Source organism: Perca fluviatilis, chromosome 16 (assembly GCF_010015445.1).
Source record: "Perca fluviatilis chromosome 16, GENO_Pfluv_1.0, whole genome shotgun sequence".
In the NCBI taxonomy this organism is placed as follows: Eukaryota; Metazoa; Chordata; class Actinopteri; order Perciformes; family Percidae; genus Perca; species Perca fluviatilis.
In genome coordinates, this window is record NC_053127.1 from 26,732,407 (window position 1) to 26,759,988 (window position 27,582).

A 27,582-nucleotide genomic window follows, 5' to 3' on the forward strand; every position below is an offset into this window, starting at 1 on the left:
AAAGTCATAGTATAGTATGTTGAATAAAGTGATAACAAGTCATAGTATAGTATGTTGAAAAAGTCATAGTATATTATGTTGAGAAAATTGATAAAAAAGTCATAGTATAGTATGTCGAAATAAAGTTATAAAAAGTCATAGTATAGTATGTTGAAAAAGTCATAAAAGGTCATAGTATAGTATGTCGAAAAAAGGTGATAAAAAGTCATAGTATAGTATGTTGAAAAAGTCATAGTATAGTATGTCGAAAAAGTGATAAAAGGTCATATAATAGTATGTCGAATAAAGTGATAAAGTCATAGTATAGTATGTAGAAAAAGTCATAGTATAGTAGGTTAAGAAAATGGATAAAAAAGTCATAGTATAGTATGTCGAAATAAAGTTATAAAAAGTGATAGTATAGTATGTTGAAAAAATGTGATAAAAAGTCATAGTATAGTAAGTCAAAAAAAGTGATAAAACGTTATAGTATAGTATATCGAAAAAGTCATAGTATAGTATGTTGAGAAAATTGATAAAAAAGTCATAGTATATTATGTTGAATAAAGTGATAAGTCATAGTATAGTATGTAGAAAAAGTCATAGTATAGTATGTTGAATAAAGTGATAAAAAAGTCATAGTATAGTATGTCGAAAAAGTCATAAAAGGTCATATTATAGTATGTCGAATAAAGTGATAAAGTCATAGTATAGTATGTCGAAATAAAGTTATAAAAAGTCATAGTATAGTATGTCAAAAAAGTCATAGTATAGTATGTCGAAAACGTCATAGTATAGTATGTCGAACAAGTCATAGTATAGTATGTCGAAAGAAGTGATAAAAAAGTCATAGTATAGTATGTTGAAAAAGTCATAATATAGTATGTTGAGAAAATTGATAAAAAAGTCATAGTATATTATGTTGAATAAAGTGATAAAAAAGTCATAGTATAGTATGTAGAAAAAGTCATAGTATAGTATGTTGAATAAAGTGATAAAAAAGTCATAGTATAGTATGTCGAAAAAGTCATAAAAGGTCATATTATAGTATGTCGAATAAAGTGATAAAGTCATAGTATAGTATGTCGAAAAAAAGTGATAAAAAATTCATAGTATAATGTAGAAAAAGTCATAGTATAGTATGTCAAATTTTTTTCATAATAAAGTCATAGTATAGTATGTCGAAAAAAGTCATAGTATAGTAGGTTGAGAAAATTGATAAAAAAGTCATAGTATAGTAGGCTGAGACAATTGATAAAAAGTCATAGTATAGTATGTCGAAAAAGTCATAGTATAGTATGTCAAAAAAAGTGATAAGAAAGTCATAGTATGTTGAAAAGTGCATTTATCTCTTCAGAAAAACTGTTTGTGAAAGAGACTTTCCTGTGAAGCAGGTCTTGCAACCAGTTACAGCCTATGTGATTTGAACACTCAACCTTCAGTCTCCCAACCAAGCTCTCATCACCCTAAGCTATCTGACCTGACCCAGCAGTTGATGTTTTTTGTCATATACGTCTTTTTCACGTAGTATATTTGACACAAAACCTTACTGAAACTTATAAGATTTGAGCACTCAGCCTTTAGTCGTCCAATAATTCTCTTATCACTCTGACCTAACAGCAAACCTTAAGATTTTGGCAAAGTGATGTAAAAGTGTATGTTGAAAAGTGCATTTATCTCTTCAAGGAAACTTGTAAAGCTAGTCCTGAAACTAATTGCTTCCTATAAGATCGGAACACTCAAGCCTCAGTCTCCCAAACATGTTCTTATGACCCTAAGCTACCTGACCTAACATAATATTAAGCTACCTAACCTGATAGAAACCCTTATGATTTTGGCATATTCCTCCCTTTCACTTAGCATATATTGGACCTCAAAACTTACTGAAACATATATGTTTTCAACACTCAACCTTCTTTTTCCCAATCATTCTCTTATCACGCTAAGCTAGTGTGTCGAAAAAAGTGATAAAAAGTCATAGTATACTATGTTGAAAAAAGTCATGGTATAGTATGTTGAAAAGTGCATGTATCTCTTCAAAATATCTGTTTGCGAAAGAGACTTTCTTGTAAAGAAGGTCTTGAAACTATTTGCAGCCTATAAGATCAGAACACTCAACCCTCAGTCTCCCAAACATGTTCTTATCACTCTAAGCTATCTGACCTGACAAAGTACTGCATGTTTTTGTCATATTCGTCTTTTCCACTTAATATGTTTGACCCGAAAACTTACTGAAACTTATAAGATTTGATCACTCAAATTGAGTCTTCCAATCATTCTCATATAACTCTAAGCTATCTGACCTGACAGAACATTTTATGATTTTGGCATATTCGTCCCTTTCACTTAGTATATATTGGACCTCAAAACTTACTGAAACATATAAGATCTGAATACTCATCCTTATTTCTCCCAATCATACTCTCATCATGCTAAGCTATCTAACCTGATGGAAACTTCATTTTCATAAATATGTCACAGTATAGTATGTTGAAAAAAAGTGATTAAAAAAGTCATAGTATAGCGTGTCGAAAAAAGTAATTAAGTCATATAGTATAGAGTAATGAGAATACAGATCTAGGCTACTTGTACGATGGTCATATCGCTTTGGAAACCCCCTCACCCCACATTTTCCCAACACTTAATACTTAACTTTATGTACAGTTTGCTGATAATATATGTGTGTGCTTTTGCTGACTTTTACTAATGTATGGCTGCAGGATCTTTACTTTTAATAGTGTATATTTTTTTACATTGGTGCACTAACTTTGTGAAGGATCTGAGTACTTCTTCCACCACTGTCACCACTAAGTGTCTGGTGATTTATAAGGCTGTAAAATTGTTGCACAGGGATGCATTATATTGTCAGAAAATCCTGTTTTGTCTGTTATTAATGTTTGGCTAGTTTTGTAATGCGTCACTTCAACTAAATAGTTAATATTCTGATAAACCCTACATCTACTTAACCATGTGCTTTGGTGCTTGCATAGACATAATTTTAAAAGACTGGGAGAGTACTCATTGATCGAAATGTGGAATTAAGACAACAAGGCATCTTACAGCATCATAAATGAACAACATTTATTTCCACTTTTTGTACATTAAACGTGCATATCAATAAAATTAAAATTGATCATATAAATACCTCTACTGTAATACTGTTACAATAAATATGGCTCTATAGATTCTAGGTTAAATAAAAAACAAACTTCAATATCAACTGTTGTGCGACACAAGGAGACACTCAGGAAATACTGTACGTCTTCTCTTTTAGGACATTTTTCATCCCAGATGATGAATCTTTTTGGCAATTGTGCTATGATTAAGACCTAATAACGCTTCCAACAGAGTCCAACTGGAAAGTGACCCTTTGCTCTCGGCTATGCTTTGTCTAAAAGTAACGTTGAAAAATGTTCACGTCAGCAGGACAGATAAGAAAACTGGTGTCCCTCTCCTATCTGTGGAGTCAATGGCAAAATAGTGCCATGCCTTTCGCCAATTTGTGCTGGAGAGCAGATGTGCACACACACACAAACACACACACCATACACACCGCGCAAAAATCCTAAATGTGCTTATTGAATTTATACTTCATATTACAATTTAAAGCGGGCACTCTGCTCCAGGTTGACTTATGTTTTAAAAAAGGCATTTTTAACCCTGGCTATGTCGAACATGAGATTGATTGAGAAATCTGTGTGCGTAAGGGGGCCAGGCAGAAAAGACTATGATACAGCTGTGATTCACATGTACAGGAACACATCAACACGTCAACAGCCATGTCAAAATATTACGTACAGTAGGCCTACTTCAAAATAGATTACCAAGAAACGTTTAATATGATAACATGCAAAAATAAACACACCTACTCTTTCACAAAACTCCCACGCACAATGTTCATCTTTTACATGATATACAATGAATAATTAATGTATAGATTGAGTAATAAATATCAACACACAAATATGTCACTTAGTCTCAGTTATGTCTTTCCTTGTATGTAAATGTCAAGTATAATGTTGTCCCATGCAGCATCCTTTTAATTTTCCATATTTTAACACCCTTCAAAATACTGCTTTAATCTTGTGTTTTTAACACTTAAACACTCAAATAATTGTCCACACAGAGAGAGGACACGATGCCAGAAGTTTTACATTTCAAGTGACAGAAGGTTTGATGTTATTTATGCTGATAGCAATGATTGGATAAATGTCCAGTGGAACATAACGTTTCAAAAAAAGGATAAAAAGTTGAGAGGAGGGTTAATGTCAGTGGCTAAAGCTAAACTTCACAGCATACTAGGTGGTAGCAAAGTTCCAAAGTCCAAAGATTCAAAGTCAGTCAAATATTGCATGTTATCAATAATAACTAATGATACAAATAGTTATAAACCTTTGTGAAAATAGACAAAAACAGAGCGAAAACACATTCATTACACTGTAAAAACAAGGAGAGGAGCCATGTCTGTGTGTCGCCCTCTGTCTCAGAAGCCAGGCAAATGGCAGTAAGCCTCCAGGGAGGACAACAGGATGTAGAGGAACCAGAGGGAGAGGAACATGAAGAAGGTGAGGAGCTTGGGTGTCCGTGGGCCCCCGAGCTCTCCACCTGCCACGCTGGGACGCCGGCGGTAGAGCAGCACCACCACACACACCAGCGCCATGATGGTGAAGACGGTGACGGAAAAGGCAAGGGAGCCTGGGTTCACCTTGAACACCTGGCCTTTGGTCTTCCAGTAAACGGACGCGATGGTCCACGCCACCCCGATGCCCAGGAACACATTGACTGCATTGCTGCCTGTCACGTTGCCGATGGAGGCGTCAGCGTATTGGTCCTGGATCGCAGCCACTTTACTCGCAAATGTATCTGTACAAGAAAGAGAGATATGAATTAAGCATTATGACAAAAATAGAAAAATGGTGAATTTGTGCAAATCAGCTACTGATGGAGATCAGTGGTGTGCACAGACTGTGACAGGGGCCCTCCCTTAACCCCAACAACCACCAGGACTACAATTACAGGTATTTAACTGCATGCAATATAAAATGTAATCAACTTCAAAATGGCATTCTGGGCCACAAGGGGCAACATTAACTTTAAAAAAATAAGCCAAGAGATATGGTGCTTAAAAGTTTTTTTCGGGGTAAAAATAATTTATAATAAGGCACCCTTTAGATAAATGTTTAATAAAATGCATTTTATGCCTTTATTAGATACGGTAGTAGAGAGAGATGGACAACAAAGGTCCCCAAACTGATTCAAACCAGGAATGTTGCAGTTCATGATTAGTGTCTTAACCCGTAACACCCCACTATGGCTTTATTAATGATTAATAAATACTTTGTTTTGTTTTGAAGTTAGAGACCATAAACAAGAACAAGAAGTTTTAGGGTGAGAATTCCTGTGACTGGTGTCTTTTCTATTTAGTAATAATGCAATTAAATGTTGGTAATTGTTATAGGTGTTTTACTTTATAATAGGCTGTCAAGTCTGCAGCTTGAAATGCTACTAAGTCCAAAAAAAGAGTTTTTACAATAACCCACCCAGTCTGCAGCTGTAAATATTAATGCAAAGGAGATTTAGATGGGAAGATTAAAACTCTTGTCTGTTGAAAATGTAATCAACTTCAAAATGGCATTCTGGGCCACAAGGGGCAACATAAAATTTAAAAAAATAAGCCAAGAGATATGGTGCTTAAAAGTTTTTTCGGGGTAAAAATAATTTATAAATTCAGCACCTGGTCAGCTTAGCGTAGATGGTGTTATCTGGTGATATAATACAGTGGTTCCCAACCTTTTTTCCTTGGCACCCCCCCTACTTTATTTTTTGATACAGAGGAGTTATCAGTACTTTTACGTTTCTCCGCCATGTTTCATTCATAAAATAGTGATGTCCTGGCGGCAGGAAAAACGAGGATGATAGCAGCTAGCAGCTGACCTGATGACAGCAAGGGTCCCAGGTTAAGAGGTCCCGGAGGTTTGGTCTACTAAGTAGCCTGCCTACAATTTTAAGCGAGAACAAAAATATATAGTTTTTATACAGACTTTTGTATACATTATATATTCTAGTGTATTATCATAATTTGTTAAAAAATTTTTTTACCTCAACCTTAAACCAGATAGAGACTTGCGCACCCCCTGTGATCTTTGCCGCCCCCCTAAGGGGTGCCCGGACCCCAGGTTGGGAACCACTGATATAATAGACCTAGGGAGGTAGCTGAAGAAGATTGTTTGGTTTGTTGTTTGGTGGGTCAATCAGCATGCCGCCAGTGATGACCCGCGTACAGGCAAATTGTTGTTTTCAGACTTTGGTTTTTGTACAGATTAAATAAACAAGATATAACATGTTAATTAGTGAGCTTTAGACAGATCATGTTACCTTTGGAAAGGCTAATGCAGAGGAGGATCATCTCCAGCCAAAGGGATTTTTTTTTTAGACATGGCCACCCAGAAGCTACTACAAATGGCTTCTGACTGATCTATAGAGCATTAGTAAATTATTTGTTAACCACTAATAAAGCCATTAGTTACTACTTACAAACCTCTCCATGTACAACATTTATCTTTGAGCAACCTTTACACATTAAACTGGAACATAAATATCATTTAAAGCCAGTCTAGGCACCACACAGTCACTTTCTAAAGCACAGATATGCATTAGTATATGAAAGTAAATCACTATAATGTAATGTAAAAAAACATCTAAAGAAGAAAATGTATCTAAAACTCTCTGCCCACCAAAATGAATGTTTAACCTAGGCTCATACTGCCACTACCTGTTGATACTGTTAACTTCCTGATAATGGCCGTCTAACTCATTCTTGTAGGGCGATTCCCAGGATCTGCCAACTTAAAGGAGTGTGTGGGGCTTACTGAGCTTAGAGACCTGTCAAAGCCTAATTTTCATATTCTCATTTGTGCCTCTCTGTGGCAGTGTTTAGGACATAGTGAAGGGGGAATACAATTAGGCAGCACCCCGAGAATAACAAGTGAACCAGTCTTTTTCTTTGTTTACAGCTTGTTAACGATCAAGACAAGAGCTCAGGAGAGAATTACTCTGACAGCACAGGCGGAGGCAGAGGTTACACAAGTCTTCCCAAGCAGCTGCCCCAGAGGAAACCCAGGACAGGTCTGCTGTTAGAGCTGATAGACACCACAGACGCCCACCTGGAACAGAGGTGCCTAGGGCCACGAACACCACAGCGGTGACCGAGTCTTTGAGACCGACGGTGCAGCCGAAATGAGAGGCTAAGTCCCCAGTCACAGCTGTCAGAGCGCCGATGAGGGAAATGGACACGAAGAAACAGGCCCAGCCGTTCCAGTACTCAGTGGGTGGGACAAAAGCGAAGAGGACTTTCCAGAAAACTGTCAGGAAGTGCATGATGTAATCAAAGCAGGATGGCAAGCGTTCCTCCCCGCTCTCTTCCTCATCATCGTCACCTGGCAAAGACAGAATACATGCATTAAGGCCTGCAAAATTCGTACAAAGACTTGCTGCGTCTGCCTTCTCTGTGGACTATCTGAATACCATATCCTGCAGTATACAAAACTGAATCAGACCAGCGAATTAGAGGTCAAGTAGCATCTGATCCAGCTGTAACATCAAATCTCAGTTCAGAAATGGATATTAAATCATGAAACAGTAAATAGTTCTAGCTTCATGCTTTAATCAGACTTAGATAACATGTCTGACAGCAAAATCCAGAAAAGACGATACCAACCCCCAATTGTATTTAAGCCATTTGACGAATGTGTGGGAGCTAATCGTTTCATATCATTACATTCAATCTCAATATACACTCACCTAAAGGATTATTAGGAACACCATACTAATACCGTGTTTGACCCGATCCTGTCAATACAGGCCAACATTTCTAAAGAATGCTTCCAGCACCTTGTTGAATCAATGAGACAAAGAATTAAGGCAGTTTTGAAGGCGAAAGGGATCCCCCACACCATTACACCACCACCACCACCACCACCACCAGCCTGCACAGTGGTAACAAGGCATGATGGATCCATGTCCTCATTTGCTATTGATTTTTTAAAACACTTTAATTTTTTTTTTTTTTATTTAAAAAATCTTCAACTGTCCAATTTTGGTGCGCTTGTGCAAATTGTAGCCTCATTTTCCTATTTTTTGTGCAAATTGTAGCCTCATTTTCCTATTTTTAGTGGAGATGAGTGGTACCCGGTAGGGTATTCTGCTGGTGTAGCCAATCCAACTCAAGGTTGTGCGTGTTGTGGATTCACAAATGCTTTGCTGCATACCCTGGTTGTAACGAGTGGTTATTTGAGTCAAAGTTGATCTTCTATCAGCTGGAATCAGTTGGCCCATTCTCCTTTGACCTCTAGCATCAACAAGGCATTTTCGCCCCCCAGGACTGCAGCATACTGGATGTTTTTTCTTTTTCAGACCATTCTTTGTAAACCCTAGAAATGGTTGTGTGTGAAAATCCCAGTAACTGAGCAGATTGGGAAATACTCAAACCAGCCCGTCTGGCACCAACAACCATGCCATGCTCAAAGTTGCTTAGAGCACCTTTCTTTCCCATTCTGACATTCAGGTTGGAGTTCAGGAGATTGTCTAGACCTAGACCACACCCCTAAATACATTGAATCAGCTGCTGTGTGATTGGTTGATTAGATAATTACATTAACATGAAATTGAACAGGTGTTCCTAATAATCCTTTAGGTGAGTGTAGCTATGACTCATTGATTGAGACATACATATAGGCAGGAAGCATACTCTCTATTTTATTATATTTATTTTGCATGAAAATCTGAGTGACCTCATCCAGAGAGGGAAACTAGAGACTAGAGAGAAAAGAGCGTATTAACAGAATGACACATCTCTGGTGTCTAAATCAGCTTTTAGCCCAAATGCTTTGTGCACTAGTGCAGATCTAAAAGGTTCACAAAGCCAAGTGAATAGCTTTTTAAAGGGCAAAATTAAAAGGGTTCACCATGCCACATACATATACATAAATTCTTCAGAGCCATTAATTGTCCAGGCAGAGCTGGCCAGTTTAGTTTTTATAGTGAGCCACATGAGGAATTCACCACATCATGCATTTTTAATAAACTGTCTGGATTAAAAGGGAACAGCAAATAAGCACGATATTGCCAAAATATATTAAACAAGGTTTATGTAAGCTCTTTCATTCACTATCTATTAAATTAGGCTTTTTGTTTTTTAAATGCAGCCAGTGTCAAACTGGAGCATTTGGGATTTTATTAAAGAAGTATCTAATAAAAAAACAGCAGAGTGAGGCCGGTGAGAAGCAGCTGGTGGGCATGGTCCAGCCTGCAGACTTAATCTTCCACAGGTTTGGTCTCAGAGGGATCAACAGATGAGACATTTCACGATGCTGCGACTCACCTGCGCTGACAGTGACAGCACTAACAAACTGCTCCCTCCAGCTGCTGCTCCCCACCACCAGGGCCAGGTTCGTCTTCTTGATCAGCTTGTCCACTGTGCTCTGCAGACAGCCACAAAGAAAGCAAAAGCGAAAGAAAAGTTGGTGATATACAGTATCAATATAATCTTAAAACTGTCACATGAGACTAGGGACGCCGATGTTGTGAATTAAGGTGCATTAACTGTGTCACTCTACCTACTGTGGTGCACAGTTAGTCACCAAAACAGTTGCAGGGGAGCACAAAACGAAAAAAAACGAAAAAGGCACGTCGGCAGCATGAAGCTGCTTTACACCAGTGCAGAAAGTAGAGCCGTTAGTATCAATTCAATTCAATTTATTTATAGTATTAAATCATAACAAGAGTTATCTCGAGACACTTTACAGATAGAGTAGGTCTAGACCACACTCTATAATTTCCAAAGCCCCAACAATTATGAACTATGACATGAACTACAACGAATACTACCTTCGAAGTCACTGTTCCATTATCTTTAATGTGACTATTATCGCCACTGTTCACCACCCTCAACCGGCACCGTCAGACACCGCCTACCAAGAGCCTGGGTCTGTCCGAGGTTTCTTCCCAAGAGGGAGTTTTTCCTCGCCACAGTCGCACTGCTTGCTCTTAAGGGAATTACTGTAATTGTTGGAATTGTTGGGGCTTTGTAAATTATATAGTGTGGTCTAGACCTACATAGAGTAGGTCTAGACCACACTATATAATTTAGTATAGTAAAGTGTCTCGAGATAACTCGTGTTATGATTTGATATTATAAATAAAATTGAATTGAATTGAATTGAATAATTACAGTAATTCCCTCAAGAGCAAGCATTAGCAGTGGCTATTGCGACAGTGGCGAGGAAAAACTCCCTTTTAGGAAGAAACCTCGGCAGACCCAGACTCTTGATAGGCGGTGTCTGACGGGGCCGGTTGGGGGTGTGATGAACAGTGGCAAATAATAGTCACATTTAAAGATAATGGAACAGTGACTTCGAAGATAGTCGTTGTAATTCATGTCATAGCAGGGCACATTATGTCATACTGAGTAGTGCAGTCTCCTATACCGGATCCTGACTACTCTGTGTGTATGAACATCGCAGCAGGGCGTTGCGGGATGTAACGTGGCGCTGCAGAGCATGGGTGGATGCAGCAGAGGCAGCAGGATGCGGCTGGGCATTGCAGGGAATCGCAGAGCATAGCTCTGCGAAGAAGACACATAAGGACTCCGGGGAGTAAACTCCCCAGAGCTAGGTTAGTAACAAGCAGTTCTGGGACAGGATGCATACAAAAGGAAACAAGTGAAAACAGAGATGAGAGAGCAGCTCAGTGTCTCATAGGAAGGAAGGAACTTCCCCTGTAGTCTAGAATTATAGTAGCATAACTAAGAGAGGCAGCTTAGCTTAGAGAGAGGTGCCGGATCGGGCTTGAACTCTCCCCTGCCGGATCGGGCTGTTCTGGCCTGCCCCCCTCTACTCTCACTATATTATTGATTATATGATAAATAAACCTGATGACTACGAAGAGAAGCAGGTGGGCCGGGTTAGGCGGACGCTGCAACTCCTCACTCCCTAACTATAAGCTTTATCAAAGAGGAGGGTTTTCAGTTTACTCTTAAATGTGGTGATGGTGTCTGCCCCCCGAACCCAGACTGGGAGCAGGTTCCATAGGAAAGGAGCCTGGTAGCTGAAGGCTCTGGCCCCCAGTCTACTTTTAGAGACTCTAGGAACCACAAGTAACTGTGCATTCTGGGAGCGCAGTGCTCTAGTGGGACAATAAGGTACTAGGAGCTGTTCTAGATAGGATGGTGCTTGACCATTTAGGGCTTTGTAGGTCAGGAGAAGGACTTTAAAGTCAATCCTGAATTTTACAGGAAGCCAATGCAGATAAGCTAATAGGGGAGAAATATGATCTCTTTTCTTAGTTCTTGTCAGAACACGCGCTGCAGCATTCTGGATCAACTGAAAAGTCTTAAGGGACTTATTTGAGCAACCTGACAGTAGGGAATTACAATAGTCCAGCCTGGAAGTAACAAATGCATGGACTAGTTTTTCAGCATCGTTTTGAGACAGGATATTCCTAATTTTGTTACAAAGATGAAAAAAGGCTGTTCTTGAGCTTTGTTTTAGATGGGCGTTAAAGGATATATCCTGATAAAAAATAACTCCTAGATTTCTGACAGTAGTGCTGGAGGCCAGGACAATACCATCCAGAGTAGCTATATGATCTATGTGTAGCTATATGCTATATGTATCAGCACCTCACACCGGAGCCCTGAGTGTTAGTGCAATATCATGTTACAGCTTAAAGGGGTACACCACCAATTTTAATCATTAAGAACAGTTTACCTTTCAAGAAGATTACTACACAAAACAGTTGGAAAATGGCTCTGACAGGAGTTTTTTTTTTTAAAGTCTGAGAAAATAACCTGGAGGAAGACATAGTGATGTTATCAGGGTTATCTCAGTTTGAGTTTTCAGAGTACACATTTGTAACTGAAAGCCTGCAAAATGGGAGAGACAAACAAGTAGTGTGGAATATGACAGACGTGGACAGGCAGGGCGGGTCTAATGAGGATGAAGACACTCAAGTTGCATTGTGGAAAATGTAGGATCCAATGTTTTTTTGAGGTTTAAGTCAGGACAATGAATAGAGAATTATTCTTAAATGTCATGTTATTTGGTTTCTCTGTTATGAATGGTTTGATAGGTATAACTCAGAACTGCTTGTTTTGATGGTAGAAAGAGAGCAGGTAAATCTTATAAGAACAAATTAAATATTGGCATTCATCCACCCATAGCAGCTTGTGAGAAGTTCTAAAATATGTGAACATCAGTGGGATAGGTGAGTAAATGATGTAGGTGATGTAAAAAGCTGCTTATTTTGAGTTACCTTGAATTCATAGGACTCCTCAATTACCACCTCCAGCTTGGTGTGCTCACCCAGACAGGGGCACCCCATCTTTGACACGTCTTCCGGTCCCACTGCTGTCTTGTTATCGTTGGTGTCTCCTGCGGCAGAGGGACAGGAGTGTAAACTATCAGCCAGTATTTCCCACATTGCTACAAACTAAGATACTGTATCTACGGATAATGAAACCCAGTTTTCCATGCATACTGTTTAAATGAGAATTAAGCATATAAAGGGTCACACATGACATTAGGATTTATGGTAAAACATTTGCTATGCACGGGACACAAACATTCTAATTATTGGATTCATTTAAGGTAGTTTTACAAAACCTGGCAGACCTTCTTTATATATTCCATTTTAGTTTTTGATCATTTTAAAAATGCTTTTTGTTTGTATGCATCCAAGAAGTCCTGTATTACCTAAGCGACTTAGATTATTTCGTCACTGTGACAATGTTGACTTAATTATTTGGAGATCTTGTGGTGGGTATGAGCATGCTTGTTATAAAATCAATAATTTTTAAAATTTTATTGCAAAACCCCCACAAAATTGAGTAAATATGCGTAATATTAAAATAAGAAATTGCCAAATTTGAAATCAATTATGTTTCTATTTTCTTTTGCAATATTTTCATTACAGTACATTTTAGTGCCAGTGTCAGACGCTGTCTGAGGGGCAGGGGCAAAAGAAATAAAAAGCGCACCAGCTGTATGTGGTGGGGCAACAGTGCGCGCAGAATGTAAGGCAGCCTATATGGCACTGCATCCCATTTTCTCAATTTTAAGGCCACCCTAGAGGACACTTTATCATGTTTGATCTACCATAGGGACATCAAAAAGAGCACTTTTGCTGTATTTGTTTCAAACATGGGGGCCCAAAGGGAGGGGCAGACCTTCCCTGAGTCAACCAGTGGTGTGTATGTCGAAAAATGCACAAATTATGAATAACTCCATTGTCCCATTCAGATGTAAGCCTGATCTAACTACTTAAACCCAAGCTATTTTAAAGTGCAACGATTAAACCGTGAGTCCTCCAGCATAAAGTGCAGAAAAATGCACCAAAGGGACTTAAGAATTCACACTCTAAGGAGTTGCTGCAGAGTCAAGAGGAATTTGTATCAATGAATATAAACTGCTCTAACCCAAGAATTTAAATAAAATATGAATGACAGTGTATGCAAAGTAAAATGTATTTCCAGCCATAAATAATGAGGAACATCACTCTGCTGCTGTAGCATGCAGCTGCGTCCTCAGCTCACCGTGTCTCTGTCCCACATCCAGCAGGATGGGCTCCTCCAACACAATCATGAAAGTCTTGTTCTTCTCGTACTCCTCGTCATCGATCACCTTCACATTCAGTAGCTTCCTGAAAGCAGATGGGTCAAGAAACAAGGACAGGATGGAGCCAAACAGAGATGCAAGAATTAATAAAGTAGCATTATTTAGGAAATGAAAGCAGCTGCCAATATGTGTTAACCTAAAGTATGCGTCTGTTACCTAAATTACATACAAAATTGATCACTGGCAACCAGAGAGAGCAGTTTTTTATGCTAAGCCCAAACAGTTTAGCCAAGAGGTAGACTGCCTACACAATGAATCATGAAACAGAGATGTTAGATAAGAAGATGGAAGCTCGAGATTTTGTTAACAAATTAACCAATATACAGAACACTATACAACATGAAATAATACTATTTTCCCAGCACCCCACAAGAGGGCGGACTCCTTCTACACCATTAATGCCATTAGAGCACAAGAGGAATAAAGTGAGATAGCCCACACCCCTCCCACACACTTCAAGTTATAAGTCATGGGAAATTAAATAATTATCTTGTTCTCAGTGGAAATTAAGCGGCACCTATCTAGGTATCCATGCAGGTTTAAGCAAACTCTTATGACATATCTAGAAATAACAGCTTGCGCTGTTAAATCTGAGGGCTACGAAAACACGTGAGGATGTGGTGTCAAACTGTGACCGACATATTTGCCTCAGCCCGCTTCATTCTCCTACACTGTCACAGTGAGTCTTTCTCTCGCTCTCCCTCCATCTCCCTAATGATATGTGGGCGGCTGTCTATTTCTGTCTACTCATGTACACTCAGGATTAGACAACACGCTGGAAGAGCTTTTTGCTCACAGAAGAAAAGAAGTTTATTTTAAAGATGAATGATACGTCATCGGCTGTTTTATGTCAAGGAAAGTCATGCCAGTGGGAGCAAAGGGAATCGTTGTATAGCCTAGAGTTCTTACAATGGAAGTTAATCTTTTAAACAAGATGTTATTTCAAGTGTGATATGTAAGTTTATGTGGTGATTCAGTTGCTACGGATTGTATTCACACAGCAGCCATTTTGATATTACATCACACTCAAAGTAATACTTTTTGTCCTGCTTTAGGGTATGAAGTGCGCAGGAAAAACTGGCAGGGATCAGACAAACATCTACATTTTACAGACCTCTAACGAAAATACAAGCTAGAAATAAAAAGGCTGTCAAAAAGCAGCGGGAGTAGACTCACATACTGCATTAAGGCTGATTGGTTGAGGTTGAGGTGGAAATTTAAATCTCAACCTCTGCCAGAGTCTAATGCTCATTTGCACTCATTCCAGACAATAGGTGGGCGATAATAACACAAAAGTTGAACAAATCAAAACTGACTACAGATTACAAAATAGATTTTTAAACAAGACTGAGGTGAGATTAGTTGGTAACACTTTACTTGAAGGTATCTACATAAGAGTGACATGACACTTTCATGACACAGTCATGACACATGAACCCTAACCATAACTCTAACCATAACCATAACCATAACCATAACCATAACCATAACTATAACCATAACTTGTCTTGACAAAAACCGAATGACACTTACTAAAAGAAGCGGTATGTCATAAACGTTTATGACTTGTTTATAATGTTTATGACACGTTCGTGATGTCACTCTTATGTAGATACCTTCAAGTAAAGTGTAACCGATTACTATTATGAATACGTCTTTCAAGTAAATTTGTTTTTTAGCTGGTTGAATCCTAAGTACAACCAAAAAAAAACCCATTCTGGTTAAATGGAATAACAAAAGTATAAATCAAAACTCAAGTAAGTTATGAGTCAACAACAAATCCCATACAGCATTGTGTTAACATGTGCTGCTAATACGGTGAAGGTAGAAGTTGAAAACTGTAGATTTAATAATCCAACAAGTCCTCCAAACCATACGACTGTATATGTCGGTCGCAGTTTGTTATGTTTAGGCACAAAAACTACTTGGCTAAGTTTTAAAAAAAGATCATGGTTTGGGTTCAAATCAGACGTTACTTCACTTCCAGTTACACACATGATGCATAAAGCTAAAAAGAAATTGACGTCTACTTTTATTTTTAAATGGGACAGGAACCCCGGTCATGATATTTTTTTCCCAACTATGGCCACACCAAGACCTGCCCTTTAATAGCTACTATTGGCCAGGCAAGGCAATAACCTGATTTGTTCAGGTCCTATCCCCTGACCAATCGGCTATCCTAACCTTAACCACTCGAGGTGAAATGCCTAACCCCAACCAATCAAGCTGCTTCGTAGGGCGGGTCTTGGCGTGGCCATAGTGGGATTCGTAATTTTGCACCCCGGTCTTCTGAGTGAAAAGCCTGCGTTTGTTTGACCCATCCCTCCTTACTTTGGCGCTCTTTTACTTCGTCACCTTTCTTTCTGCTTTGCTCCCATCATAATTAGTATAACCACTAGAGGGCGTCAACATTCCGGGGGAGGACAATCTCCAATTATCAATTCAGTTTGGCTTTTTTTTATAACTTAAGAATCAATTCTGAATATGCCAGAACTCTGAATGAACTCGCAACAACGTCCAATGGCACTCAGTGAGGCTCGCAATAGCCAATCAGCATACTCAAGCTATTGTTAAATGATGTGGCAATTACGACCCATATATACGTTTACATTGGCTGCCTGTATGAAGGCATCAAAGCAAGACGTAAGGTGAAAACCAGGTTACGCTCCTGTGGGTCGTTTTTCCTGCCACCGCTGGGGGGCGCTTGAAATGCTCCTATAGGTTGTATTAGAGGGTAGGAATAAGTTACCTATATCGTATGGTTTGGAGGACTTGTTGCCAATGGGCTAATTAAAGGAAAAATTCTACTACTTCCGAGAAATTTGCTTTCTTGCTGAGAGATAAGAAGATCCATAATCCTCGCATGTCTGTACTTTAAATATAAAGCTAGAGCTGCAGTTTGTTAGCTTAGCTTAGCATAAAGACTGTAAACAGTGACTTCTATGTAATGAGTCCAGCACGTAACTCCCTGTAAAACCACAACTTGGCATCTCAGCAAGTTCAAAAGAATATCTTTTTATCCTTTGAAATTGGTGATAAATTCACAAGATTGTTGTCCAACTGTCTACCTCAGAGTTTGAAATGATCAGTGTAAGAATCAGGTAAAATAGCAGCGATCAGTTCTGCTTTCTGAGCCCCGTGTCTATTATTACAACAGGCGCAGTTGGATTTTATCAAGACAGTATAAGCCCTCACTTACTGCATACCACATTTCACAGTTTATTATCTCTCTTATCATCGTCTCCATTCCTGAAATGGTTTCGGAGAAGCCATAGTGGGTGACATACCCTACTATTGCTATCTGTCACACACAAATGTGAAGGATGTCAGGACTGTATTTTCTGAGCTCTGGAAATTGATCTCTGTTTAACCTGAAACAACCGTAATCTCTAAGTGCATGTTTAGAAAGTCTGGTTTTATAAATTCAATAAAAATGTAAGATTATTTTTGGGGCATTTTTGCACTTTATTTCATATAGGAAATGAGACATGCAGCAAAGGGCCACGGGTTTAACTTGAACCCTGGCCACTGCTGTAAGGACTGAGCATTGGTACGTGGGGCGCATGTTTAACTAGGTGAGATACCAGGGTGCCCCAGTGTCAGTGCTTTTTGAACATTATTTTTTCACATTTTCTGACAGCCAATTGACTGTAAAAAAGTGTATGTTTTGTCTGTACATTAATTAGCTGGATTGTCCTGTTAAAGTAAGGCTGAACAGAGGGAATTCAGCAGAGGCCCAAGAGTGGTAAGGCTCTGCAGTTGAGACTGCCACCTGTAAAAAGAAGGAGCATGCATCTGTGTGACTCTTTTTATTTGGAGTTTCCCTCTCCTCCACATTCTGCGTTGGTTTGGTAAGGATGCTCCAGTTTCCTCCCACAGCCAAAAGAAATATACAGTAAGTCATGAGGACTGGAGACTCCGGACTGCCTACAGGTATGAGGTATGAGTGATTGTATGCCTCTATGTTCACCCTGGGAGAGTATCTCTGCTTTCTGCACTCTGCATGTTGGGATAGACTCCAGCCCTCCGGAGAGCCTGACAAAAATGAAGCCAGCATAAATGCATGACAGTATGTCAAATACCCACGACTGAATGGGTCACTGTCATTCAGCTGAAGAATCATGGATTAAAGCAATGTGTCAGCATATCTCTGCTATGCTGAAATGTCCTTGAGCAAGATACTGGAACTCCAGAGAGACTTTAATGGAGCAGAATACGAAAGTAAAGCAATGGAGAAACATGTTTCTCATATCTAGTAAATAAAATATGAACATTATATTGTCTCTATTTTAATGTGTTGTTGGGTTATTCTGTGCAGGATATTTATATGGAAACAAAAGGTTTTTGGCATTGATAATAATATGCCATCTTCAGAATTAAACTAATGCGCTCTGACACACGCTGACACAGAAAAAGTCATTCACGCATTCATCTTCTCTGGACTTAACTACTGTAACTCCCTCCTTTCTGGCATTAACCAAAAGTCACTCTCCCGCCTCCAACAAGTTCAGAACGCAGCAGCTAGTCTTCTCACTGGCTTTAAAAGACGACATCCCATCACCCCAATTCTGGCTTCTCTCCATTTGCTACCTGTTTGATTTAAAATAGATTTTTAGAGTTTACTGATGCCTTTTAAAGCATGTCTTGCCCCAAGCTACATAGTGGAAATGTTGAACCCATATGAGCCAGTTCGCAGCCTTAGATCTTTAGGTGGGGCCCTTCTGGCCGTTCCAAAGTTGAGGCTTAAATCTAAAGGTGATCGTGCTTTTGCCATCAGGACCCCTCAGCTTTGGAACGACGTTCCTGAGGAGATAAGGCTTGCAGAAACAGTGACCTCTTTTAATCAATTTCTTAAAACACTGACTTGCTTTTATGTGATGTTGTCTTTTAATCACTTTTATTCTTTTTATTTATTTTTATTGTCATGTTTTTTAATTTTTTTTTTAATCTCTTTTACCATTCTTATTTTTTATCATTTGCAGATCCAAACCAAAGAAATGTAGGCTGATAATATCAATAATTACGATCAAATATGATGCATTCAATATGAGAATGAACATTTAACAAAAGAAAACCTATATATCAGTGTCGTTTCAATGGAGCAAATCTTTTTCTCTACCTTGATGAGTCTACAGAGGAAGCATGCTATTTAAGGAAGACTTAAACTGTACACATTACCCAACCCTGACTCTGCTGCTCTGCTTTTATCCATGTTGGTCAGGAACCTCAGGATGTTATTGATCCTGACTGCATTAAGCATGAGAAATAAAGAATATCAGGGTATTGATTTTCTTTTTCAGAAGTGATCTCCTCACATTCTTTTTCATTTCAGCTTATGTAACTGCCCCCGTTATCCACCTCAGCCTCAACTAGTGTGTAGTGCCACACATTTTGAGGCACTAACAAAAACAGATACAAGAGGAAGCTACACACAAGCATCAAACGGTCTGTGCAGATCTTCCTCTAATCCATGAATACAGAATGTAAAATGGTTCTCTATGTCAGCCTGTTTAGTTTGGCTCAGAGGTTTGTGTCTGAACATCATAATCTATTTACTGCAGTGCAGAATTTAGATGGTAAATTATAATTTAAACGCACGCCCAGATTTGAAACCGTTCTTCTTGGCACCCCGCCAAAAGCATAAAAACGTGTCTTCCTCCACTCTTTCTCCTCTGCATGCTCTAACATCGACCGGGACAGGCAGATGTACAAAAAGACACACAAAGCAAGATACACTGTAACAAATAACATACACACACACAGAGCTGCCTGGAGGGCAGCTGCTGAGCATCAGCTCTTTGCCCTGAACGCCCAGGGAAACACTTGGGTAAGAAAAGTCAGCTTTGTTTGAAGGATGAACTTTGGCAGCCTGCTGAGCAGTAAGAATCACAGATATACATTTAACACAGAGCATGTGCAAACTCATCTGCACAAAGACACAAATACATACCTGCAAAATGCTTTAAGATGGCAATGCAAAGACACACAGTGATGAGGTTTCACCTGCATCTTTTAACAGGACTGACGGAATACTCCAAATTAAACAACCTCATAAAATATTTAGTCTAACTCATCTGAGTAGCATAAGGCAGGGACTAAATGCGATATTGTACAACGTCTAAGGCCCTTGGAAATCTGTTTAACAGGGGAACTTTGACTCAACTGGCTCTACACCAGCTTAAATAAATACCTTTATGTGGCAAATAGAGATTAATGCTCTAACCTTCTGACAACAGATACAGCTGGCTGAAAAGATAAGTAAGTTGCTGTGATTTGACCCAACTGGACCTGGCGATTCTGATTAAGATCGGAGTCAAACCTTTTTATCTATGATTAGAGTACCCCCTGCATTCCCCTTTAAGTCCTTGTTTGCTATTCAAAGGAGCACAGGAGCAGCTGAGCACAGCTTTGGCATATCCCGTTGCATTTGGGTTTTCTTTTCATCGGTTTTCTTGTAGCAAACTGTCCTGCTCTGCTGGAGCCTGCTCTCCACAGTCCCTACTATTCTGCTGCACGGCGACTGTGGAGAGATGCATGACTCCAGATAATGTGAAGTGTGCAGATGCTTGTGTCACTGTCAGCTTGTTACAGTCAGATGAGTCTTGGCTCAGTAGGTGAGGATTTTATCTAATGCTCAGTCTCCATTAGAATGCAGATACAAGCTGCCAGCCTCTCATTTCACATTGTTATACACAACTGTCTTATTAACCGCAGCTTCTGTAGCTGCCTGCGCTGTGTTGAGAACTTTGGGGACTCCTTTAACCCCTCTTCACTCTCTTTAATTGCTTGGAATGCTCAAGAAGCTCTTTTAAGTTTCCCTTTGGAGCAACATTTTGTTTGATGGGGGTTTAAAGTGGATTCAGTGCACAGACTTACACACGTTCATTCTTAGAAATACACAAAAATGCACAAAAAGCAAGCAAACATCAAATAAATGTGCACAAGCAAACTGACAAACACACAGATGAATGATGTTGAATCTCACCTGCACTGCAAGGCAAAAAAGGCAAAAAGGGAACTCTGCATTCTCTTTGACACCATGTATTCACCTGCCTTTCCTCCCACTCAGCCAACCTACACAATACACCTACACACAAGGCCTGAAATCCTCCTCACACAGACGGATTCATCTGACACATTTTGTTCCTTTGTTTTGTCCTTTGGTGTGCTGTAAATCATTTTGATGTGACGAGCTTGATACGGTTAAGGGCATATTCTTTTTTAAATATATATATTTTTAAATCACAGCTGTGGATAATTGCCAGGTCCTTTGCTCATCACATCATAAAACAAACACCACAAGTATACTCATCACTCCGTCAAACCTTCCACACGTTTAAGAGAAAAGCTGGAAAAACATCACACTTTCACTTCTCTGTCTCTCTCTCTATCTCTGTCTCTCTCTCTCTCTCTCTCTCTCTCTCTCTCTCTCTCTCTCTTTCTCTCTCTGTACATTTGCTTCCTGCACTTTTTATCTGCCTCTCTGCTGGTGCATCCATGAATCCTTCTGTTAAAATTATCCCACAGGTTTTATCGCATGCACCTGTTTCAGTAGTTGCTCAACCCTCATCCCTCTCCTCGCTGCTGTGCAGTCACCTGCCTGATTTTATTTCCTCTGCTCTGTCGCTAACATACACTTCCTTTGTTTTCTGCAGTTAAGTTTTCATTGCTGTGCATTACAATGAACTCCCATATACAGTTACCTCCACAGAAACCCCAAAGGGCTGTGTGTTAATTCGTTCATGGAAAGCTGCTTCTATGCTTCTTCTTCTTTTCATTTTTCTTCTTCGTTTACATCAGCCACATTGTTTCATTATCTGCCTCACAATTATATCCTCTTATCCTCCCACGTCATCCCTCTGAAAGATCTAAACTTCTCAGAGCCAACGTATCTATGACTCATAAAAATAGCCCTTTTATCCTTTACCAGAATAGATAACTTACAGTAATCTAGCAGGACTGTTTAACATACCAACGTGTGGGCTGTGATGTTTGATAAAGTTATGAGAAGCAACAAGACATCACATCAAAGAAAAAGAAGGAATATTGCCACTCACATGGTCTCATCGTTCTGAAACTCCAGCTTGCCGGACACCTCCTCGTAGTCCTCGCCTGCCTTGGCGGTGCCCTCGACGGTGTGGTACGGCACTGCCACCTTCCCCCTTGCTCCGGACGTCCGGTGAACTTTCACCTGCATGCTGCCGATGCTCTCGCTGACCCTCATGGAGTTACTCTCGAATGTAAAAATGCCAGCGTGGTCATCATCATAAATGGTAACCGTGGCAATATGAGCGCTGCCCAGGGCTGCCTTCGGAGGAACCTGGGAGAGGCCCACCGTGCTGTTGCTGGAGGTGATGGAGCTCGGCTCCAGGACAGAGACCTCAGCTCGATGCACGATACGTGGATTACTCAGGCGCACGTAGAAATGCTCATCCTCTTCAAAAATATCATCATCAATAACGCCAACAGTGAACTCTTTTGTTGTCTCGCCGGGCTTGAAGACCAAAGTGCCCTCTGCAAACTCGTAGTCTGAGCCGGCATTAGCAGTCGCATCCTCTGTACGGTAGTCCACCTGAGTGGCACAAGCAAAGAAAGAAACTTGATTAAATATTTAGTGTGATGGGTTAAAATAAAATGCTGAATTATTCACATCTTTTATGCCTCAGGCAATTACATTTGATTTTTAAACTGACCATGAGCATTTACAATATTTTTCAGTACTTCTTATTACCTTCACAGTGCAGCCACTTTCTCCCCCATGCCGGGTCACTGACAGCTTCAGTGAGCCACAGTTCTCAAAGCACTGGTAGTGTGAAGTCTCAAACTGCAGGTAGATGGTGTTGGGATCTTCCTCTTGCCCAGTGGCCTCATGACAGCTCACCACCTTTCTGGCCTGGTCAGCAGCGTGCTTTTTCAAGATGTTTCCAGCTCCGATCATCATGCGTGTGGCTTGAATGCGATAGAAGGCCCGGCTCTTCTGTTGTTGGACCAGCACTTGGTAGTTGGCCATCTCAATCAGCTGCTCCATGTCTTTCTCCGGATGCCTTTGCTTTAAGTCTTTCAGGGTGCGAGCCATGTCCCGCCGGGCCTCTTCCTCTTGATCTTGCTCCGCACTCATCCCTCCACCTTCCTCCACCCCCTCCAGCATCCCATCCAGAGCCTCTTTGGGGTGAGTGTGGGAGTTCACACCCTGGCCGTCCATCTCCAAGTCCATTTTAGTGAACATGGCATCTCCCTCTGACTCGATGATAATGCCATGGGTCTTGTCAGCGCGATAACGCTTATGGACGTACTTGTAGAAGAGCAGGCGCCTGTCTGCAATCCAGGCTTGCAGCACACACACAGGGAAGAAGAGGAAGGTGAGGACAGCCTCCCAAACCTCCACCTCCCCTGGGGAGACCACAGACAGGATGATATACAGCCAGATATAGGCGAAGATGCTCCAGGCAGCAGTGACAAAAAACACCCGCAGGTGCTTTACCTTGCGGGTTTCATTTTCTGGCACCACATAGACACAGATAGCGATGATAATGAACATGTTGAATGCAGCGCTGCCCACAATGGTGCTGGGACCCAGAGATCCAGCCTCAAAATCATGGCCGACCACTTCAATGACAGACAGCAGGATCTCTGGTGCAGATGAGCCCAGCGCCATCAGAGTCAGGTTGGATACCGTCTCATTCCAGACCCGTACAGTAGTCGTCGTCGTTTCACCGTTGGGCTTCTTGATGGTGATCTCCCTTTCCTGAGAGGTGATGACTTCGATAGAAGACATGAAGCGGTCTGCGATAATGGACATGCCCAGGAACATGTATATAAGAGCTGCAAAGTAAACAATGGCGCGTGCCACCTTGTCACCAACTGCAGGGTTTTGGGGGTTCCACATGGGCAGCACCACGCCATCAGAGCAGTTATCTTCACCAGAGCAGTTGGCTGGTGTGCTGCCAAAATCGTCATGGCTGGCGCTTCCCTGGGAGAAATGAGTGACTCCTGGGAGCAGAACCAGCAGAAAGGAGATGAACATACATGGTGTGCAAGGCGGAGTGAGGATACGCTTGTACAGAAACATGGCAGCGTGATAATGCTCGGAGTCTTCTGGTGCCGGAGTTCAATCCACGTCACATGTAAAGGTCTATCCAAACCTCTGAAAGACAGCAAAATAAGACATTTGCGCAGAGGATGAGATTGTTACATTCACAACGTCAGATGTTGATCATTCAGGGTCCTATTCTTGAAATAACCTCTACAAGCATTACAAGTACAACATCGCAGAAGTACTCACAGTCATACTCTTTTATATGCAAATGACGTGGGATCCAACAGTTTCGTTGGTCCGAGTTTGGAAAGCCAGAAATATTGGCACCTACTAATCATTGAGTCATTGGTATTGAACTACCTAGTCAAACTCCCACACATATAATGTGTTCACTCTGTGCTAAGCAGCAGTAAAAATGTTACCCTCTGCACCTGTTGTATTGAGGGAAAAAGTGATTCAGTCCACCATGTATTGTCAAGTTCGAGGGGATTCCAAAAATAACCTTCACTGACAGTATAACAAGAAAAGAGCAGTTGTTCTTAGGCATTCCAGACCTAATGATACAGATATTATAATATTATTCAAAGGAAAAACAATCCTGGTCTCTAATGAATGTGACGTATGCCTCTCAACTCTATTGTTTAATGCTACAAATGTATCATTTAAAATAAGCCGTTTAAACTATGTCAAGGGGCAGCTTAAAATCTATTTTTTTTCTTGGCAGCAGCATTAGTGAGCAAAGCATCAATGCTGTCCAGAGGGTTAACATCTGCATCAATGTGAACAGAGAGGGGGAAAAAAAAGCCAAGAAATGTCATCTGGTGCTTCCTAATTAAACTTTCAAGACCATCTCCATGTCAAAAATAGGTTGCATACCTACAGCAGAAGAGATTTGACAATGCTACCCATACCAACACATGCTCTCATTGACATGCAGCAGATAAAGGCTGCGATCTCCACTCTGACCTGCATAACAGGAGTGCACGTTTCCCATCAAGGCTACATTTCAGGGTGAAGCAGCTGTATAAATTAAGTAGTAATTTTTTTGTTGGCTTATAAATAAATGACAAACAGATTGTGGTTGGGGCAGCAACAGCATTATGCAACAACTCAACACATGCCTATCAGTGTGAGCGAAACATCACCAGGATCAGCACCATGGACAGCGACTCCTGCAACAAGCAGAAGCAACACATCCACGCAGGAAATGTGACCCTCTGGTTTTCGAAAGATGTTTCATCCTTATTCAACACAGATATTTCAGAAATATCCTGATTATGGGAGTTTAAAGCTTTCAAAGCTTTATGATGAATCATAAATCCATAATATTAGAGCCAAGTGCAAAAGTGTGTACTTCATGTAATTTAAAGAGAATTAAATATTCCACAGCACTGTGGTGTGATATCATTGATTCCTTTCTATAATATAATATTATATATGTATATAATATAATACTGCTTTCGTCTGGCACACAATCCTGCACAAATTTTGAGTGGGTGATGTTTCTATGGTAAAAAGCAAGCTCTCCAACTGGTGGGAATGCAGGAATAAAAGATTTTTTTTATAATACTATAGAGACAAAAGGTGTCTACATATTTTCATCTGTTCTAGTGGTGCCATACACAGTTCAGTGACATGCATTCCTCTCCAAAATCACCAGGTAGCAAACGAGCCAACAAGTTACAAAAGCGTTAGCGTTGTTTCTATGAAGAATGTAGGATTTTTTGGTCAACATATAATCTCAATCTCACGTATAATCTCAATCTCAATAATCTTGAGTTTTACCAAAGACATTTTATAGATTCTAAGGATGCAACCCCCGTGTTGGATCTCAACCAGTACTAAACTACACTCCTTTGCATTGCTGATATTTAACATTCATTTCTTGATTAACATCAGTTGAACAAGTATACCACTGACAAGCCCAGCAAGATCCCACTTTTCCATGTCATTAAGTTTCTCATTTAACCTTTAATAGAAACCTACCTTATCTTAACTGCTTGCACTGTTTTCCATTCCTGTTGTTGCTCCTGTTGATGGTATTAGAGTTGTACTGTTAACTGTGTGTATTTTAATGTAATTTTATATTGGTGTCATTGAAGTCGGAGAAGTCGAAGACAAATTTCCACTGAGGTGGACAATAAAGTCTAATCAATCAATCAATCAATCAATCAATCAATAATTCCAAAATTATCCAAATCTAAAGAAATAAAATGCCTCTGACCCAAATAAAAAATTATGATTCAATCCTCAAATGTGTTCCTGTTTGGTAAGCAGAGGCCTCAAACTGACTGTTAGCAGACACCATGAATTCCTTGAGACCTGGTGTTGAGCAAAAACCATAATCAATAAACAGAAATCTAAGCAAAAAATGGCACACCATATACCATTGGTTTGCATGCAGCTATGAGCTTTAGAGCCGAGCATAGTGGAGAAAAACCAAGATGCTCACGCAGGAATATACTTAATGTTTCCTATTTTTGAGAAACTAGAAACTGCATTACTCACCTGGGTGCAGTTGTCAGTGAGTCAGCTGAGTGTGGAAGTTGTGGCCTCAGGAGATGAACTTATCTTTCATATCACTCTGTAAAAAGACAGGTTATCTTAAATTAACAAATTGTAGAGAGACTTTCATAATCACCATGAAAACTAGCCGGAAAGGATTCCACATTAGAGAGTTTTAAGAAGCTTATTAAAAGCCAGAAATGTGGGCCAGTACATTTAGCAACTGGAGTAGAAATACAAATACAACATCACTGTTGACTAGAGACAATTCAAAATGTTGAATTATAAATGGGTTCTAAGACAACTACATTTTTGGACATTACAGATGCAGAAAAAAAAGCCGATTATGCCATCAGTACGCTGTGCATGAGGGACAAATAGACCGGTCCATTTGGTGCGCACAGCAGTCCCACAGATACTCACAGAAAGCCCTTAATCTCAGCTGGACCCTGGACACAGCGTGGCTACCCTGCACCAGCTCAACAGAAGAAGACACCCCGTGTGCCATTCACACAGCAGGCTGGTGTAATGGTGTTGGCTTGTTGCGCTGGTGTCTTGGAAATGAAGCGTATCTTTCCACGGTGCTTCTTTGCAAATGTTGTCCTTACAGGTACCCTACCTCAGCAAACTTAACACTGTTGGATTAGTTCCTCTTATTAAATCCCCCTCGCGCCACCGCGGCGTCACCGTCCGCAAAGCTAAGTAATTTTCAAAAACCACAATGCGTTTCAGCTTTATCCTCTCCAGCCTACGTGCGAGTGTTGATGCGTAAAAAAATAAATGAAATTACTGACTCTGTCCTCACTCGTCCCGCTTGTATCAGTCAGAAATTCTTCCAAACTATCAATTTATAAAAGGCATTAAGGGTGTTTTTGTTCTTCGAAAAATAATTTTCTGAGTTAGAGAAAAAAAAATCGCTTGCTTTTCTGTCTGAGCTGGAGAACGCAAAGAACCAAACAGGACTGCACATGAGAGTAGGCGTGAATGAATGGTGAAGGCTTGAGAGGACGCAAACCACACAGTACACGGATCAGGACAAGATGGATATCAAGCAGAGGGATGGTGACAGACAAGAAAGAGGAGTGTGGTGTTATGCAAATGGAAGTCTTCTCTTACTCTTGCGGAGGGCAGCATTGGCACAAGAAACGATGAGCGAGAAGAAAAGCAGTAACACTGCAGAAACAGGGGAGGAGACGTTCAGAAACAGCGCTACACGCACGGCTGTGTCCTCCTGACTGCGCATCAGGAGTCCAGTATGAATGACCATTTCACTCCTAAATATTCATTATTTTCTCATTATCGTTATCAGCCGTCAGAACAGATAAACCTGCTGTAAGCTAAAAGCTAAAGATCTGATGTTCGAGGTAAAAACTCCCAGATGTTGCTGCTTGT

General features: G+C 40.2%; 1 protein-coding gene across 3 annotated transcripts; it reads right to left on the reverse strand.

Annotated features, from left to right (window-relative positions):
* Positions 1-3,035: 3,035 nt before the first annotated feature.
* On the reverse strand, positions 3,036-27,582 carry slc8a4a (solute carrier family 8 member 4a). 3 transcript variants are annotated; one of them, XM_039777567.1, is made up of 10 exons: positions 26,614-27,300; positions 26,194-26,269; positions 25,672-25,715; positions 22,381-23,793; positions 21,707-22,221; positions 13,568-13,674; positions 12,289-12,407; positions 9,359-9,458; positions 7,143-7,415; positions 3,036-4,842 (listed from the first exon to the last, which is right to left on the reverse strand). In XM_039777567.1, the coding sequence occupies exons 4-10, from the start codon at positions 23,716-23,718 to the stop codon at positions 4,463-4,465; spliced, it is 2,832 nt and encodes a 943-aa protein (XP_039633501.1). In that variant the 5' UTR covers positions 23,719-23,793; positions 25,672-25,715; positions 26,194-26,269; positions 26,614-27,300; the 3' UTR covers positions 3,036-4,462. The 3 variants fall into 3 exon arrangements, with proteins under 3 accessions (XP_039633501.1, XP_039633500.1, XP_039633499.1); XM_039777566.1 differs by lacking the exons at positions 25,672-25,715; positions 26,614-27,300 and adding an exon at positions 27,307-27,582; XM_039777565.1 differs by lacking the exon at positions 25,672-25,715.

Coding starts and splice junctions, on each gene's coding strand:
- slc8a4a (XM_039777566.1), bottom strand. CDS start 23,718: ATGTTTCTGTACAAGCGTATCCTCACTCCGCCTTGCACACCATGTATG. Junction 13,675..21,706: donor TTTCAGAACGATGAGACCAT/GTGAGTGGCAAT, acceptor ATCTGCTTTCAG/GAAGCTACTGAATGTGAAGG. Junction 7,416..9,358: donor TGCTGTCACTGTCAGCGCAG/GTGAGTCGCAGC, acceptor TGTCTTTGCCAG/GTGACGATGATGAGGAAGAG.